We start from the raw sequence: 17,405 nt of genomic DNA on the forward strand, positions 1-17,405 counted from the left end.
ATCCATCTGTCTCATGTTCCAGGACTTGGAAACAGATCCATCGGTCTCGTGTTCCAGGACTTGGGAACAGATCCATCGGTCTCGTGTTCCAGGACTTGGGACCAGATCCATCTGTCTCGTGTTCCAGGACTTGGGAACAGATCCATCGGTCTCGTGTTCCAGAACTTGGGAACAGATCCATGGGTCTCGTGTTCCAGGACTTGGGAACAGATCCATCGGTCTCATGTTCCAGGACTTGGGAACAGATCCATCTGTCTCGTGTTCCAGGACTTGGGAACAGATCCATCGGTCTCATGTTCCAGGACTTGGGAACAGATCCATCGGTCTCGTGTTCCAGGACTTGGGAACAGATCCATCTGTCTCGTGTTCCAGGACTTGGGACCAGATCCATCGGTCTCGTGTTCCAGGACTTGGGACCAGATCCATCTGTCTCATGTTCCAGGACTTGGTAACAGATCTATCGGTCTCGTGTTCCAGGACTTGGGACCAGATCCATCTGTCTCGTTTTCCAGGACTTGGGACCAGATCCATCGGTCTCATGTTCCAGGACTTGGGACCAGATCCATCTGTCTCATGTTCCAGGACTTGGTAACAGATCTATCGGTCTCGTGTTCCAGGACTTGGGACCAGATCCATCTGTCTCGTTTTCCAGGACTTGGGACCAGATCCAATCGGTCTCGTGTTCCAGGATTTGGGACCAGATCCATCGGTCTCGTGTTCCAGGACTTGGGACCAGATCCATCGGTCTCATGTTCCAGGACTTGGGACCAGATCCATCTGTCTCATGTTCCAGGACTTGGTAACAGATCTATCGGTCTCGTGTTCCAGGACTTGGGACCAGATCCATCTGTCTCGTTTTCCAGGACTTGGGACCAGATCCAATCGATCTCGTGTTCCAGGATTTGGGACCAGATCCATCGGTCTCGTGTTCCAGGACTTGGGACCAGATCCATCGGTCTTGTGTTCCAGGACTTGGGAACAGATCCAATCAGTCTCGTGTTCCAGGACTTGGGAACAGATCCATCGGTCTCGTGTTCCAGGACTTGGGACCAGATCCAATCGGTCTCGTGTTCCAGGACTTGGGACCAGATCCAATCGGTCTCGTGTTCCAGGATTTGGGACCAGATCCATCGGTCTCGTGTTCCAGGACTTGGGACCAGATCCATCGGTCTTGTGTTCCAGGACTTGGGACCAGATCCAATCGGTCTCGTGTTCCAGGACTTGGGACCAGATCCAATCGGTCTCGTGTTCCAGGACTTGGGACCAGATCCATCGGTCTCATGTTCCAGGACTTGGGACCAGATCCATCGGTCTCGTGTTCCAGGACTTGGGACCAGATCCATCGGTCTCGTGTTCCAGGACTTGGGACCAGATCCATCTGTCTCGTGTTCCAGGACTTGGGACCAGATCCATCTGTCTCATGTTCCAGGACTTGGGACCAGATCCATCTGTCTCATGTTCCAGGACTTGGAAACAGATCCATCAGTCTCGTGTTCCAGGACTTGGGACCAGATCCATCTGTCTCATGTTCCAGGACTTGGAAACAGATCCATCGGTCTCGTGCTCCAGGATCTGGAAACAGATCCATCTGTCTCATGTTCCAGGACTTGGAAACAGATCCATCTGTCTCATGTTCCAGGACTTGGAAACAGATCCATCGGTCTCGTGTTCCAGGACTTGGAAACAGATCCATCGGTCTCATGTTCCAGGATCTGGAAACAGATCCATCTGTCTCGTGTTCCAGGACTTGGGACCAGATCCATCTGTCTCATGTTCCAGGACTTGGGAACAGATCCATCTGTCTCATGTTCCAGGACTTGGAAACAGATCCATCTGTCTCATGTTCCTGGACTTGGGAACAGATCCATCTGTCTCATGTTCCAGGACTTGGAAACAGATCCATCTGTCTCATGTTCCAGGACTTGGAAACAGATCCATCGGTCTCGTGTTCCAGGACTTGGGACCAGATCCATCTGTCTCATGTTCCAGGACTTGGGAACAGATCCATCTGTCTCATGTTCCAGGACTTGGAAACAGATCCATCGGTCTCGTGTTCCAGGACTTGGGACCAGATCCATCTGTCTCATGTTCCAGGACTTGGGAACAGATCCATCTGTCTCATGTTCCAGGACTTGGAAACAGATCCATCAGTCTCGTGTTCCAGGACTTGGGACCAGATCCATCTGTCTCGTGTTCCAGGACTTGGGACCAGATCCATCGGTCTCGTGTTCCAGGACTTGGGACCAGATCCATCGGTCTCGTGTTCCAGGACTTGGGACCAGATCCATCGTTCTCATGTTCCAGGACTTGGAAACAGATCCATCGGTCTCGTGTTCCAGGACTTGGAAACAGATCCATCTGTCTCATGTTCCAGGACTTGGAAACAGATCCATCGGTCTCATGTTCCAGGACTTGGAAACAGATCCATCGGTCTCGTGTTCCAGGACTTGGAAACAGATCCATCTGTCTCGTGTTCCAGGACTTGTAAACAGATCCATCGGTCTCGTGTTCCAGGACTTGGGACCAGATCCATCGGTCTCATGTTCCAGGACTTGGAAACAGATCCATCTGTCTCGTGTTCCAGGACTTGGAAACAGATCCATCGGTTTCGTGTTCCAGGACTTGGAAACAGATCCATCTGTATCATGTTCCAGGACTTGGGAACAGATCCATCTGTCTCATGTTCCAGGACTTGGAAACAGATCCATCGGTCTCGTGTTCCAGGACTTGGAAACAGATCCATCTGTCTCATGTTCCAGGACTTGGAAACAGATCCATCGGTCTCATGTTCCAGGACTTGGAAACAGATCCATCGGTCTCGTGTTCCAGGACTTGGAAACAGATCCATCTGTCTCGTGTTCCAGGACTTGTAAACAGATCCATCGGTCTCGTGTTCCAGGACTTGGGACCAGATCCATCGGTCTCATGTTCCAGGACTTGGAAACAGATCCATCTGTCTCGTGTTCCAGGACTTGGAAACAGATCCATCGGTTTCGTGTTCCAGGACTTGGAAACAGATCCATCTGTCTCATGTTCCAGGACTTGGGAACAGATCCATCTGTCTCATGTTCCAGGACTTGGAAACAGATCCATCGGTCTCGTGTTCCAGGACTTGGAAACAGATCCATCTGTCTCATGTTCCAGGACTTGGAAACAGATCCATCGGTCTCATGTTCCAGGACTTGGAAACAGATCCATCGGTCTCGTGTTCCAGGACTTGGAAACAGATCCATCTGTCTCGTGTTCCAGGACTTGTAAACAGATCCATCGGTCTCGTGTTCCAGGACTTGGGACCAGATCCATCGGTCTCATGTTCCAGGACTTGGAAACAGATCCATCTGTCTCGTGTTCCAGGACTTGGAAACAGATCCATCGGTTTCGTGTTCCAGGACTTGGAAACAGATCCATCTGTCTCATGTTCCAGGACTTGGAAACAGATCCATCTGTCTCATGTTCCAGGACTTGGGAACAGATCCATCTGTCTCATGTTCCAGGACTTGGGAACAGATCCATCGGTCTCGTGTTCCAGGACTTGGAAACAGATCCATCTGTCTCGTGTTCCAGGACTTGGGAACAGATCCATCGGTCTCGTGTTCCAGGACTTGGAAACAGATCCATCTGTCTCGTGTTCCAGGACTTGGGAACAGATCCATCTGTCTCATGTTCCAGGACTTGGGAACAGATCCATCTGTCTCATGTTCCAGGACTTGGAAACAGATCCATCAGTCTCGTGTTCCAGGACTTGGGAACAGATCCATCGGTCTCATGTTCCAGGATTTGGGAACAGATCCATCGGTCTCATGTTCCAGGACTTGGAAACAGATCCATCGGTCTCGTGTTCCAGGATTTGGGAACAGATCCATCGGTCTCATGTTCCAGGACTTGGAAACAGATCCATCGGTCTCGTGTTCCAGGACTTGGGACCAGATCCATCTGTCTCATGTTCCAGGACTTGGAAACAGATCCATCTGTCTCATGTTCCAGGACTTGGGAACAGATCCATCTGTCTCATGTTCCAGGACTTGGAAACAGATCCATCGGTCTCGTGTTCCAGGACTTGGAAACAGATCCATCTGTTTCATGTTCCAGGACTTGGGAACAGATCCATCTGTCTCATGTTCCAGGACTTGGAAACAGATCCATCGGTCTCGTGTTCCAGGACTTGGGAACAGATCCATCGGTCTCATGTTCCAGGACTTGGGAACAGATCCATCTGTCTCATGTTCCAGGACTTGGAAACAGATCCATCGGTCTCGTGTTCCAGGACTTGGGACCAGATCCATCTGTCTCATGTTCCAGGACTTGGGAACAGATCCATCTGTCTCATGTTCCAGGACTTGGAAACAGATCCATCGGTCTCGTGTTCCAGGACTTGGGACCAGATCCATCTGTCTCATGTTCCAGGACTTGGAAACAGATCCATCGGTCTCGTGTTCCAGGACTTGGGACCAGATCCATCTGTCTCGTGTTCCAGGACTTGGGACCAGATCCATCGGTCTCGTGTTCCAGGACTTGGGACCAGATCCATCGGTCTCGTGTTCCAGGACTTGGGATCAGATCCATCTGTCTCATGTTCCAGGACTTGGGAACAAATCCATCGGTCTCGTGTTCCAGGACTTGGAAACAGATCCATCGGTCTCATGTTCCAGGACTTTGAAACAGATCCATCGGTCTCATGTTCCAGGACTTGGAAACAGATCCATCAGTCTCGTGTTCCAGGACTTGGGACCAGATCCATCGGTCTCATGTTCCAGGACTTGGAAACAGATCCATCGGTCCCGTGTTCCAGGACCTTGGAACAGATCCATCTGTCTCATGTTCCAGGACTTGGAAACAGATCCATCGGTCTCATGTTCCAGAACTTGGAAACAGATCCATCGGTCTCGTGTTCCAGGACTTGGGACCAGATCCATCTGTCTCATGTTCCAGGACTTGGAAACAGATCCATCGGTCTCGTGTTCCAGGACTTGGGACCAGATCCATCGGTCTCGTTTTCCAGGACTTGGGAACAGATCCATCTGTCTCGTGTTCCAGGACTTGGGACCAGATCCATCGGTCTCATGTTCCAGGACTTGGAAACAGATCCATCGGTCTCGTGTTCCAGGACTTGGGAACAGATCCATCTGTCTCATGTTCCAGGACTTGGAAACAGATCCATCGGTCTCGTGTTCCAGGACTTGGGACCAGATCCATCGTTCTCATGTTCCAGGACTTGGAAACAGATCCATCGGTCTCGTGTTCCAGGACTTGGGAACAGATCCATCTGTCTCATGTTCCAGGACTTGGGAACAGATCCATCAGTCTCGTGTTCCAGGACTTGGGAACAGATCCATCGGTCTCGTGTTCCAGGACTTGGGACCAGATCCATCGGTCTCATGTTCCAGGACTTGGAAACAGATCCATCGGTCTCGTGTTCCAGGACTTGGGACCAGATCCATCTGTCTCATGTTCCAGGACTTGGGAACAGATCCATCTGTCTCATGTTCCAGGACTTGGAGACAGATCCATCGGTCTCGTGTTCCAGGACTTGGGAACAGATCCATCGGTCTCGTGTTCCAGGACTTGGGACCAGATCCATCGGTCTCGTGCTCCAGGACTTGGGACCAGATCCATCTGTCTCATGTTCCAGGACTTGGAAACAGATCCATCGGTCTCATGTTCCAGGACTTGGAAACAGATCCATTGGTCTCGTTTTCCAGGACTTGGGACCAGATCCATCGGTCTCGTGTTCCAGGACTTGGGAACAGATCCATCGGTCTCGTGTTCCAGGACTTGGGAACAGATCCATTTTTCTCGTGTTCCAGGACTTGGGAACAGATCCATCTGTCTCGTGTTCCAGGACTTGGGAACAGATCCATCGGTCTCATGTTCCAGGACTTGGGAACAGATCCATCGGTCTCGTGTTCCAGGACTTGGGAACAGATCCATCGGTCTCATGTTCCAGGACTTGGGAACAGATCCATCGGTCTTGTGTTCCAGGACTTGGGAACAGATCCATCTGTCTCGTGTTCCAGGACTTGGGACCAGATCCATCTGTCTCGTGTTCCAGGACTTGGGAACAGATCCATCGGTCTCATGTTCCAGGACTTGGGAACAGATCCATCGGTCTTGTGTTCCAGGACTTGGGAACAGATCCATCTGTCTCGTGTTCCAGGACTTGGGACCAGATCCATCTGTCTCATGTTCCAGGACTTGGGAACAGATCCATCGGTCTCATGTTCCAGGACTTGGGACCAGATCCATCTGTCTCATGTTCCAGGACTTGGGAACAGATCTATCGGTCTCGTGTTCCAGGACTTGGGACCAGATCCATCTGTCTCGTTTTCCAGGACTTGGGACCAGATCCAATCGGTCTCGTGTTCCAGGATTTGGGACCAGATCCATCGGTCTCGTGTTCCAGGACTTGGGACCAGATCCATCGGTCTTGTGTTCCAGGACTTGGGAACAGATCCAATCAGTCTCGTGTTCCAGGACTTGGGAACAGATCCATCGGTCTCGTGTTCCAGGACTTGGGACCAGATCCAATCGGTCTCGTGTTCCAGGACTTGGGACCAGATCCAATCGGTCTCGTGTTCCAGGATTTGGGACCAGATCCATCGGTCTCGTGTTCCAGGACTTGGGACCAGATCCATCGGTCTTGTGTTCCAGGACTTGGGACCAGATCCAATCGGTCTCGTGTTCCAGGACTTGGGACCAGATCCAATCGGTCTCGTGTTCCAGGACTTGGGACCAGATCCATCGGTCTCATGTTCCAGGACTTGGGACCAGATCCATCGGTCTCGTGTTCCAGGACTTGGGACCAGATCCATCGGTCTCGTGTTCCAGGACTTGGGACCAGATCCATCTGTCTCGTGTTCCAGGACTTGGGACCAGATACATCTGTCTCATGTTCCAGGACTTGGGACCAGATCCATCTGTCTCATGTTCCAGGACTTGGAAACAGATCCATCAGTCTCGTGTTCCAGGACTTGGGACCAGATCCATCTGTCTCATGTTCCAGGACTTGGAAACAGATCCATCGGTCTCATGTTCCAGAACTTGGAAACAGATCCATCGGTCTCGTGTTCCAGGACTTGGGACCAGATCCATCTGTCTCATGTTCCAGGACTTGGGACCAGATCCATCTGTCTCATGTTCCAGGACTTGGAAACAGATCCATCGGTCTCGTGTTCCAGGACTTGGGACCAGATCCATCGGTCTCATGTTCCAGGACTTGGGACCAGATCCATCGGTCTCGTTTTCCAGGACTTGGGACCAGATCCAATCGGTCTCGTGTTCCAGGACTTGGGACCAGATCCAATCGGTCTCGTGTTCCAGGACTTGGGACCAGATCCATCGGTCTCATGTTCCAGGACTTGGGACCAGATCCATCGGTCTCATGTTCCAGGACTTGGGACCAGATCCATCGGTCTCGTGTTCCAGGACTTGGGACCAGATCCATCAGTCTTGTGTTCCAGGACTTGGGACCAGATCCATCGGTCTCATGTTCCAGGACTTGGGAACAGATCCATCGGTCTCGTGTTCCAGGACTTGGGACCAGATCCAATCGGTCTCGTGTTCCAGGACTTGGGACCAGATCCAATCGGTCTCGTGTTCCAGGACTTGGGACCAGATCCAATCGGTCTCGTGTTCCAGGACTTTGGACCAGATCCAATCGGTCTCGTGTTCCAGGATTTGGGACCAGATCCAATCGGTCTCGTGTTCCAGGATTTGGGATCAGATCCATCGGTCTCATGTTCCAGGACTTGGGATCAGATCCATCGGTCTCGTATTCCAGGACTTGGGACGCGATATAATGACGGACGCACTCAAGTGGAGTGGGGGACGTTCCGTTACAATTAGCAATTTGTGTTACCAAGCAACTGAACAGGTGTACCTAATTAAGTGGCCGGTGAGTGTATATTTATCTATATACAGTGTGTGGCGGGTGGGGGGACTTTCTCACATGATTGTACAGTATTGGGGTTCAATCGCTCGTGTACATATCTCAGTAATAATCGATCTTATGACACTTTTGCGGTTCTCAATTTCCAGCGGTTCAGTCCGGTGATGAAGACGGACGCCGGACAATATTCCTGCCAAGCAGCCAATTCTGAGGGGAAGAAGTTGTCGGCACCGGTCCAGATGGAAGTCAGTAAGTATCGGACATTCGGGGTGGGTGGGGGGGGGGTGACCCCTCTCCAGACAGTATTTTATAGTAAAGGGACTGAAGGAAGATATACAGGAAGTGAGAAAATCTAAAATGCTGAATTTACGGTACAAAATGTAAAAAGGACATCGTGATGACCAAATCCATGTAATATAGGGAGCTATAATCCCATCTGCACTACACAGAACATTCCGGGATCTACAAAGAAGCTTCACATAAGAATCTCAACGCATTTCGACAATACTCCTTTGTGAGTGCATGTGAAAAACATCAAAAAAACATGATGCTCCGCCCATCACTTTCCTTCCCTGCTCCTCCCATCACTCTCCTTCCCTGCTCCTCCCATCACTCTCCTTCCCTGCTCCTCCCATCACTCTCCTTCCCTGCTCCTCCCATCACTCTCCTTCCCTGCTCCTCCCATCACCCTCCTTCCCTGCTCCTCCCATCACTCTCTGCTCCTCCCATCACTCTCTGCTCCTCCCATCACTCTCCTTCCCTGCTCCTCCCATCACTCTCCTTCCCTGCTCCTCCCATCACCAGAGGCGGCTCTAATTAGGCAAATGGATGCAGTCGCCTAAGGCCTCGCACTCACAGGGGCCTTGCGGCCGCCTAGTTTACTGACTAGAGAGCCGCCTTTACTGGCAGCCGTAACCCCTCCCCCCCACCATAAGCACAGTGCTGAGTCCACTCACCGCTACATGGAGAGATATTAGGCTGTTTACCGGGTGATCGGAGCTCACTGGCGGCTCGGGGGATCACAGCCAGGGAGAGCCGCTCAGAGCCATCGCTGACACTTCCCCCTTCCCCTCACAAGCAGGAGAGGAGAGGAGAGAGCTGCTAATGCCTGTCTCCCCTGCTGACCCAACAGGTCCAGTGGGGAGCCCCATGAGAGACCTATGTAAAACCTCAAACCCGTCACTTCCAGCGCGGCTACGTCACCAAACAGCTGTTTGCGTGGCTTCACTGCGCATGCGTGGCTTCACCGCAGCTATACTGCGCATATTTTCGGTTGAGAAAAATTATAGACTCGAGCGGGCGTGTGGAGGCGGTGCGAGTTGCTTAATTACATCATCGGCAGCACCGCCTCCAGGCCTGCCTGCTCTGGAGAAGGGGGGGGCGGGCCTCGTGCATAATAACACTGTGTGGTTGTATGGGAGGTCGAGGAAAAACATAAAGCTGCACCCCCCCCCCCCCCCCATCAATTGCAGCCTCACTGTGCCCATCATATGCAGCCAAGCGCGTCCCCCTGGCTCGGCTGTCATCTCACTAACCCCTCCCCCCCCCCCCGCATGCGCGGCTGGTCTGACGGCACTTACGGAATGACAGGGCTTCCTCCTCCTCTTCTGTAGTGGTGGCTCCTGTGTCCGCTCGGCTCCTCAGGCTTCCTCCGCCGTGTCTCCTCTGCTGCCAAAGCGTTAGGTGTTCAATAGGATCGCCTAATGCTTTGGCCAATCAGAAGACAGGTCTCACTGACCTGCCTGCTGATTGGCAGGGAGGAACGTTAGCACACAACAGGGTGGGATCGGGACACAGTGCTCTGCGCCCCGAGCCCACCCTATTTTGAAGCTTAGAGCAGTTTTCTCGGTTTCAGATCTACGCTCTGTAACTCCGCAATCCTCCGATATGCAGTCCACTTTAACCCCATTTTCATAGGGACAGAGCCTCACTCTGCCACATACCCCCCTCCCCCCCTCTTGTTTCTATACGGAGGGAGAAACACCTTCACCGGCCATAGCAGTTGGGACACCTCTGTGCTGCCATCAGCCACGTAGGCCCAAGCCCTTTTGAGTGTGCTTCCAGGTACGGCCCACTTTGGATCTTAACAGGGTCCTATAATTCCGCATACTCTGCCTTCCCTCTCTTCTCTTGGGGTCCCTGAGCATACTCTCCTCTCTTCTGGGAACTCTGCCTCCCCTGGGGCAGGACCCGGGTCCCCAAACACTCCCCCGGGGCAGGACCCGGGTCCCCAAACACTCCCCGGGGCAGGACCCGGGTCCCCAAACACTCCCCCGGGGCAGGACCCGGGTCCCCAAACACTCCCCCGGGGCAGGACCCGGGTCCCCAAACACTCCCCCGGGGCAGGACCCGGGTCCCCAAACACTCCCCCGGGGCAGGACCCGGGTCCCCAAACACCCCCCGGGGCAGGACTCGGGTCCCCAAACACCCCCCGGGGCAGGACCCGGGTCCCCAAACACTCCCCCGGGGCAGGACCCGGGTCCCCAAACACTCCCCCCGGGGCAGGACCCGGGTCCCCAAACACTCCCCCGGGGCAGGACCCGGGTCCCCAAACACTCCCCCGGGGCAGGACCCGGGTCCCCAAACACCCCCCGGGGCAGGACTCGGGTCCCCAAACACTCCCCCGGGGCAGGACCCGGGTCCCCAAACACTCCCCCGGGGCAGGACCCGGGTCCCCAAACACTCCCCCGGGGCAGGACCCGGGTCCCCATACACCCCTCGGGGCAGGACCCGGGTCCCCAAACACTCCCCCGGGGCAGGACCCGGGTCCCCAAACACTCCCCCGGGGCAGGACCCGGGTCCCCATACACCCCTCGGGGCAGGACCCGGGTCCCCAAACACTCCCCCGGGGCAGGACCCGGGTCCCCAAAGACTTTTTATGACAATATCTTGTATATAAGCCTTTAAAATTAGTACTTTTGATTTTTCACGGTCGTGTCCCATAGACTTCAATGCCGTTCGCACGTTTGAACGATTTGTTCGCATGTTCTGGATGCGCACCGAACGGGGGAGGGGGTGTTCGGCTCATCCCTATATACAAGCACACATATACATAAGAATGTATTTATTCATTGCCTAGTAATAAGCATTCCTTTTAAAGTGGCTACAGATGTAGGATAAGCGTCTATCTCTATAATGATATCCATGGGGAGTTTTCTTGGGGTGCGGGAGTTCTTGCCCCTCTGCCCCCTCAGAGGGTATTCCTCAGTGTGACTCCTTGTAAGACACATGGGGGGTTATTTACTAAAGGCAAATCCACTTTGCACTACTTGGAAGTGAAGTCGCTCTACATCCGAGAGGGACATTCGAGGAAAATAAAAAACAGCATTTTAGCTCGCACATGATTGGATGGTAAAATCAGCAGAGCTTCCCCTCATTTCAGATCTACCCCTCAGACTTACAGCGACTGAACTTCCAAGGGCACTTGTAGTGCAAAGTGGATTTGCCTTTCATAAATAACCCCCATTGGGTGATCCGGTGTCCCCCGTGGAGTGGGAGGGGCCAAAGAACATTTTAGAGGAACTCTGGTTAGGAGACTTTCCATTTATACCCTTTATTGGCAATTCTATCCCATGGAAACCCCTCTGTGTTTAATATGTTGATAATTAAAATGCTAAAAATATATTTTTTTTTAACAGCAAACTAATTCCCTGAGGAAGACCTTGACTATTCATTGAAACGCGTCGAGAGTCCCATACAACAGACATTGGATACATAATGCTGATAATGCAGATTTTAATGACAATGTCTTCTTGTCCTTTATTAACTATTTCTTTCTTTAATCTACTAACCCAGCTGCAGAAAAACCGCACCGGGGCCTTCCCCTCCCCCTCCTCCTCCCGTTCTGCCCGGAGAATGAGGGGGGCCCTTCTCATATGGAATATCTGATTTCTCCTCCTCCTCCTCCCCCCATTCACCGCTTCCTACCGCCATTCACCGCCTCCTACCATCATTCACCGCCTCCTACCGCCATTCACCGCCTCCTACCATCATTCACCACCTCCTACCCCACTTTACCACCTCCCACCGCCATTCACCACCTCCCACCACCATTCACTGCCTCCCACTGCCATTCACCACCTCCTACCACCATTCACCGCCTCCTACCGCCATTCACCGCCTCCTACCACCATTCACCACCTCCCACCACCATTCACCGCCTCCCAATGCCATTCACCGCCTCCTACCACCATTCACCGCCTCCTACCGCCATTCACCGCCTCCTACCACAATTCAGCACCTCCTACCACCATTCACCGCCTCCTACCGCCATTCACCGCCTCCTACCCCATTTTACCACCTCCTACCGCCATTCATCGCCTCCTACCACCACTTACCGCCTCCTACCGCCATTCACCACCTCCTACCACAATTCAGCACCTCCTACCGCCATTCACCGCCTCCTACCGCCATTCACCGCCTCCTACCGCCATTCACCGCCTCCTACCACAATTCACCACCTCCTACCGCCATTCACCGCCTCCTACCGCCATTCACCACCTCCTACCACAATTCAGCACCTCCTACCGCCATTCACCGCCTCCTACCACAATTCACCACCTCCTACCGCCATTCACCGCCTCCTACCGCCATTCACCACCTCCTACCACAATTCAGCACCTCCTACCGCCATTCACCGCCTCCTACCCCACTTTACCACCTCTTACCATCATTCACCGCCTCCTACTGCCATTCACCGCTTCCTACCACTATTGCTTACCTCCTGTGCATTTTGAACCTTTCATTCACTGGACATGGAGCTGACGGCTGTCACTTCTCCCCCACCGACTCTCCTCTCCGCACTCTCTGATCCATGGCCTGTGAGGAGGTGTGACCAATGTTTGTATCTCCCCCCCCTCCCCCTCTCCCTCCATATCTTTATTAAAGATTTTTTGAAATATTACAATGAGATTGTTGTCTTTATTTTAATGTGGATTTGGTGAGTTCCCACAATGCAGGTCCGATGAGCGGATGATGGATAACGGTATAAACAGGTCAGATCATCGATCAAAGATCTCATCAAATTTATACCGAGAAAATGAGGGTTGTGGGCAGATGGGAACGGTTCTCATGGGTTGAATGGAAGACGCCCACCAAAGGCACATAAAGTAAATGTCACGAAAGATGACCTATCTCCAATAAAGAGCAATCAGAACATCATCAACAAGAAGAAGGAAGAGGAGAAGCAACAGCCCGCCATAGTGCCCAATCCAACCGCTGCCATAGCGCCCAATCCAACCGCTGACATAGCGCCCAATCCAACCGCTGCCATAGCGCCCAATCCAACCGCTGCCATAGTGCCCAATCCAACAGCCCGCCATAGTGCCCAATCCAACCGCTGCCATAGCGCCCAATCCAACCGCTGACATAGCGCCCAATCCAACCGCTGCCATAGCGCCCAATCCAACCGCTGCCATAGCGCCCAATCCAACCGCTGCCATAGCGCCCAATCCAACCGCTGCCATAGCGCCCAATCCAACCGCTGCCATAGCACCCAATCCAACTGCCGCCATAGCTCCCAATCCAACTGCCGCCATAACTCCCAATCCAACCGCTGCCATAGCGCCCAATCCAACCGCTGCCATAGCGCCCAATCCAACTGCCGCCATAGCTCCCAAATCAACCGCCGCCATAACGCCCAATCCAACTGCCGCCATAGCTCCCAAATCAACCGCCGCCATAACGCCCAATCCAGCCGCTGCCATAGTGCCCAATCCAACTGCCGCCATAGCACCCAATCCAACTGCCGCCATAGCACCCAATCCAACTGCCGCCATAGCTCCCAATCCAACCGCCGCCATAGCTCCCAATCCAACCGCTGCCATAGTGCCCAATCCAACCGCTGCCATAGTGCCCAATCCAACCGCTGCCATAGCGCCCAATCCAACCGCTGCCATAGCGCCCAATCCAACCGCTGCCATAGCGCCCAATCCAACCGCTGCCATAGCGCCCAATCCAACCGCTGCCATAGCGCCCAATCCCACCGCTGCCATAGCGCCCAATCCAACCGCCGCCATAACGCCCAATCCAACCGCCGCCATAGTGCCCAATCCAACCGCTGCCATAGTGCCCAATCCAACCGCTGCCATAGCGCCCAATCCAACCGCTGCCATAGCGCCCAATCCAACCGCTGCCATAGCGCCCAATCCAACCGCTGCCATAGCGCCCAATCCAACCGCTGCCATAGCGCCCAATCCAACCGCTGCCATAGCGCCCAATCCAACCGCTGCCATAGCGCCCAATCCAACCGCCGCCATAGCTCCCAAATCAACCACCGCCATAACGCCCAATCCAGCCGCTGCCATAGTGCCCAATCCAACTGCCGCCATAGCACCCAATCCAACTGCCGCCATAGCACCCAATCCAACTGCCGCCATAGCACCCAATCCAACTGCCACCATAGCTCCCAATCCAACTGCCACCATAGCACCCAATTTAACTGCCGCCATAGCACCCAATCCAACTGCCGCCATAGCTCCCAATCCAACTGCCACCAGAGCGCCCAATCCAACTGCCACCATAGCGCCCAATCCAACCGCCGCTATAGCTCCCAATCCAACCTCCGCCATAGCTCCCAATCCAACCGCCGCCATAACGCCCAATCCAACTGCCGCCATAGGACCCAGAGAGCCCGCTATGCCCGGAGAATGAGGGGGGACCCAGAGAGCCCGCTCGACCGAAGAATGAGGGGGGACCCTGAGAGCCCGCTCTGCCCGGACAATGAAGGGGACCCAGAGAGCCCACTCTGCCTGAAGAATGAGGGGGGACCTTGAGAGCCCGCTCTGCCCGGACAATGAGGGGGACCCAGAGAGCCCACTCTGCCCAGAGAAGGAGGGGGGACCCAGAGAGCCTGCTCTGCCCGGAGAAGGAGGGGGGACCCAGAGAGCCCTCTCTGCCGGGAGAATGAGGGGGGACCCAGAGAGCCCTCTCTGCCGGGAGAATGAGGGGGGACCCAGATAGCCCGCTCGCCCGGAGAATGAGGGGGACCCAGAGAGCCCTCTCTGCCCAGAGAAGGAGGGGGGACCCAGATAGCCCGCTCGCCCGGAGAAGGAGGGGGGACCCAGAGAGCCCTCTCTGCCCAGAGAAGGAGGGGGGACCCAGAGAGCCCTCTCTACCCGGAGAAGGAGGGGGGACCCAGAGAGCCCGCTCTGCCCGGACAATGAGGGGGACCCAGAGAGCCCTCTCTGCCCGGAGAATGAGGGGGGACCCAGAGAGCCCTCTCTGCCCGGACAATGAGGGGGACCCAGAGAGCCCTCTCTGCCCGGAGAAGGAGGGGGGACCCAGAGAGCCCTCTCTGCCCGGACAATGAGGGGGACCCAGAGAGCCCTCTCTGCCTGGAGAATGAGGGGGGACCCAGAGAGCCCTCTCTGCCTGGAGAATGAGGGGGGACCCAGAGAGCCCTCTCTGCCCGGAGAAGGAGGGGGGACCCAGAGAGCCCTCTCTGCCTGGAGAATGAGGAGGGACCCAGAGAGCCCTCTCTGCCTGGAGAATGAGGGGGGACCCAGAGAGCCCTCTCTGCCCGGACAATGAGGGGGACCCAGAGAGCCCTCTCTGCCCGGAGAAGGAGGGGGGACCCAGAGAGCCCTCTCTGCCTGGAGAATGAGGGGGGACCCAGAGAGCCCTCTCTGCCCGGAGAAGGAGGGGGGACCCAGAGAGCCCTCTCTGCCCGGACAATGAGGGGGACCCAGAGAGCCCTCTCTGCCCGGAGAAGGAGGGGGGACCCAGAGAGCCCTCTCTGCCTGGAGAATGAGGGGGGACCCAGAGAGCCCTCTCTGCCTGGAGAATGAGGGGGGACCCAGAGAGCCCTCTCTGCCCGGACAATGAGGGGGACCCAGAGAGCCCTCTCTGCCCGGAGAAGGAGGGGGGACCCAGAGAGCCCTCTCTGCCTGGAGAATGAGGGGGGACCCAGAGAGCCCTCTCTGCCCGGACAATGAGGGGGACCCAGAGAGCCCTCTCTGCCCGGAGAAGGAGGGGGGACCCAGAGAGCCCTCTCTGCCCGGAGAAGGAGGGGGGATCCAGAGAGCCCTCTCTGCCCGGAGAAGGAGGGGGGACCCAGAGAGCCCTCTCTGCCCGGAGAAGGAGGGGGGACCCAGAGAGCCCTCTCTGCCCGGAGAAGGAGGGGGGACCCAGAGAGCCCTCTCTGCCCAGAGAAGGAGGGGGGACCCAGAGAGCCCTCTCTGCCCGGAGAAGGAGGGGGGACCCAGAGAGCCCTCTCTGCCCGGAGAAGGAGGGGGGACCCAGAGAGCCCTCGAATACTGAGGCCACCCCAATCATAAGAGGTCACATACATGTAGGTTCTCCAACAAGGGGACAGAACACCCCCACTGAGGACTCTTCCCGTATACTGAGACCTCCCAATCATAAGAGGTCATATCTCACATACAGGTAGGTTCTCCAACAAGGTGACAAGACACCCCCACTGAGGAATCTTCCGGAATGTTGAGACCTCCCAATCATAATAGATCACACCTCACATAGAATTAAGTTATTACTATTATACAGGATTTATATAGCGCCGACAGTTTACGCAGCGCTTTACAACATTAGGGCAGACAGTACATTACAATACAATTCAATGCAGGGGGGAATCAGAGGGCCCGGCTCGTTAGAGCTTACAATCTAGGAGGGAGGGTCAAGTTATACAAAAGGGTAATAGCTGTGGGGGATGGGCTAATGGAGAAAATAGTGCAGTTGTAAGAGGGAGGCAGGATAGGCTTCTCTGAAGAGGAAAGTTTTCAGGGATTGCCTAAAAGTGGATAAATTTGGAGACATTCTGACAGATTGGGGGTAGTGAGTTCCAGAGGATGGGCGAGGCTCGGGAGAAGTCCTGGGGCAGATATGGGAGGAGGTGATGAGGGAGCTAGAGAGCAGGAGGTCTTGGGAGGAACGAAGTGGGCGATTCGGTTGGTATTTGGAGACTAGGCTGGTGATGTAGCTGGGGGCCAAGTTGTGGATGACTTTGTAACTTAATGTTAGTATTTTGAATTGAATTCATTGGGCAAGTGGCAGCCAATGGAGGGATTGGCAGAGAGGGGTAGCAGACACTGAGTGGTTTGTAAGGTGGAGGAGGCTGGCAGCAGCATTCATGATGGACTGAAGGGGGAGGAGTCTATTTAAAGGTGAGCCAATGAGGAGAGAGTTGCAGTAGTCAAGGTGAGAGAGAACCAGGGAGTGAATCAGGAGCTCTGTGGTTTCATTGGTTAGAAAGGGACGTAGTTTGGAGATGTTTCGGAGGTTGAGGTTGAGCTTTGGAAAGTGATTGGATGTGGGGCTGAAAGGAGAGTTCAGAGTCCGGGATAACACCTAGACCCTGACATGGGGGATGGTTGTGCCATTGCTCTTGACAGAGAAGTCAGGGGAAGAGGCACGTGGGGGAGGAAATATTATAAGTTTGGTTTTGGACAAGTTGAGTTGGAGGAAGTGTTGTGACATCCATACAGATATGTCTGTTAGTAAGTTGGTGATGGGTGAGGAGACTGATGGGGTGAGTTGAGGGGTGGAGAGATAGATTTGGGTGTCG

At 54.4% G+C, this 17,405-nt stretch overlaps 1 protein-coding gene across 1 annotated transcript in view; it reads left to right on the forward strand.

The window, feature by feature from the left end:
* The window catches only part of F11R (F11 receptor), a 53,460-nt gene extending 40,669 nt beyond the window's left edge, over nucleotides 1–12,791 (forward strand). Inside the window, exons 6-7 of the mRNA XM_077463790.1 lie at nucleotides 8,035–8,134; nucleotides 11,524–12,791. Of these exons, the coding sequence (XP_077319916.1) occupies nucleotides 8,035–8,134; nucleotides 11,524–11,531 (108 nt within the window). The 3' untranslated portion in view covers nucleotides 11,532–12,791. The remainder of the gene's footprint in view (nucleotides 1–8,034; nucleotides 8,135–11,523) is intronic.
* The last annotated feature ends 4,614 nt before the right edge of the window (nucleotides 12,792–17,405 follow it).

The sequence above is a fragment of the Lithobates pipiens genome, unplaced genomic scaffold (genome assembly GCF_037356315.1).
Source record: "Lithobates pipiens isolate NorthernLeopardFrog02 unplaced genomic scaffold, aLitPip1_a1.2 Scaffold_30, whole genome shotgun sequence".
Classification (NCBI taxonomy): Eukaryota; Metazoa; Chordata; class Amphibia; order Anura; family Ranidae; genus Lithobates; species Lithobates pipiens.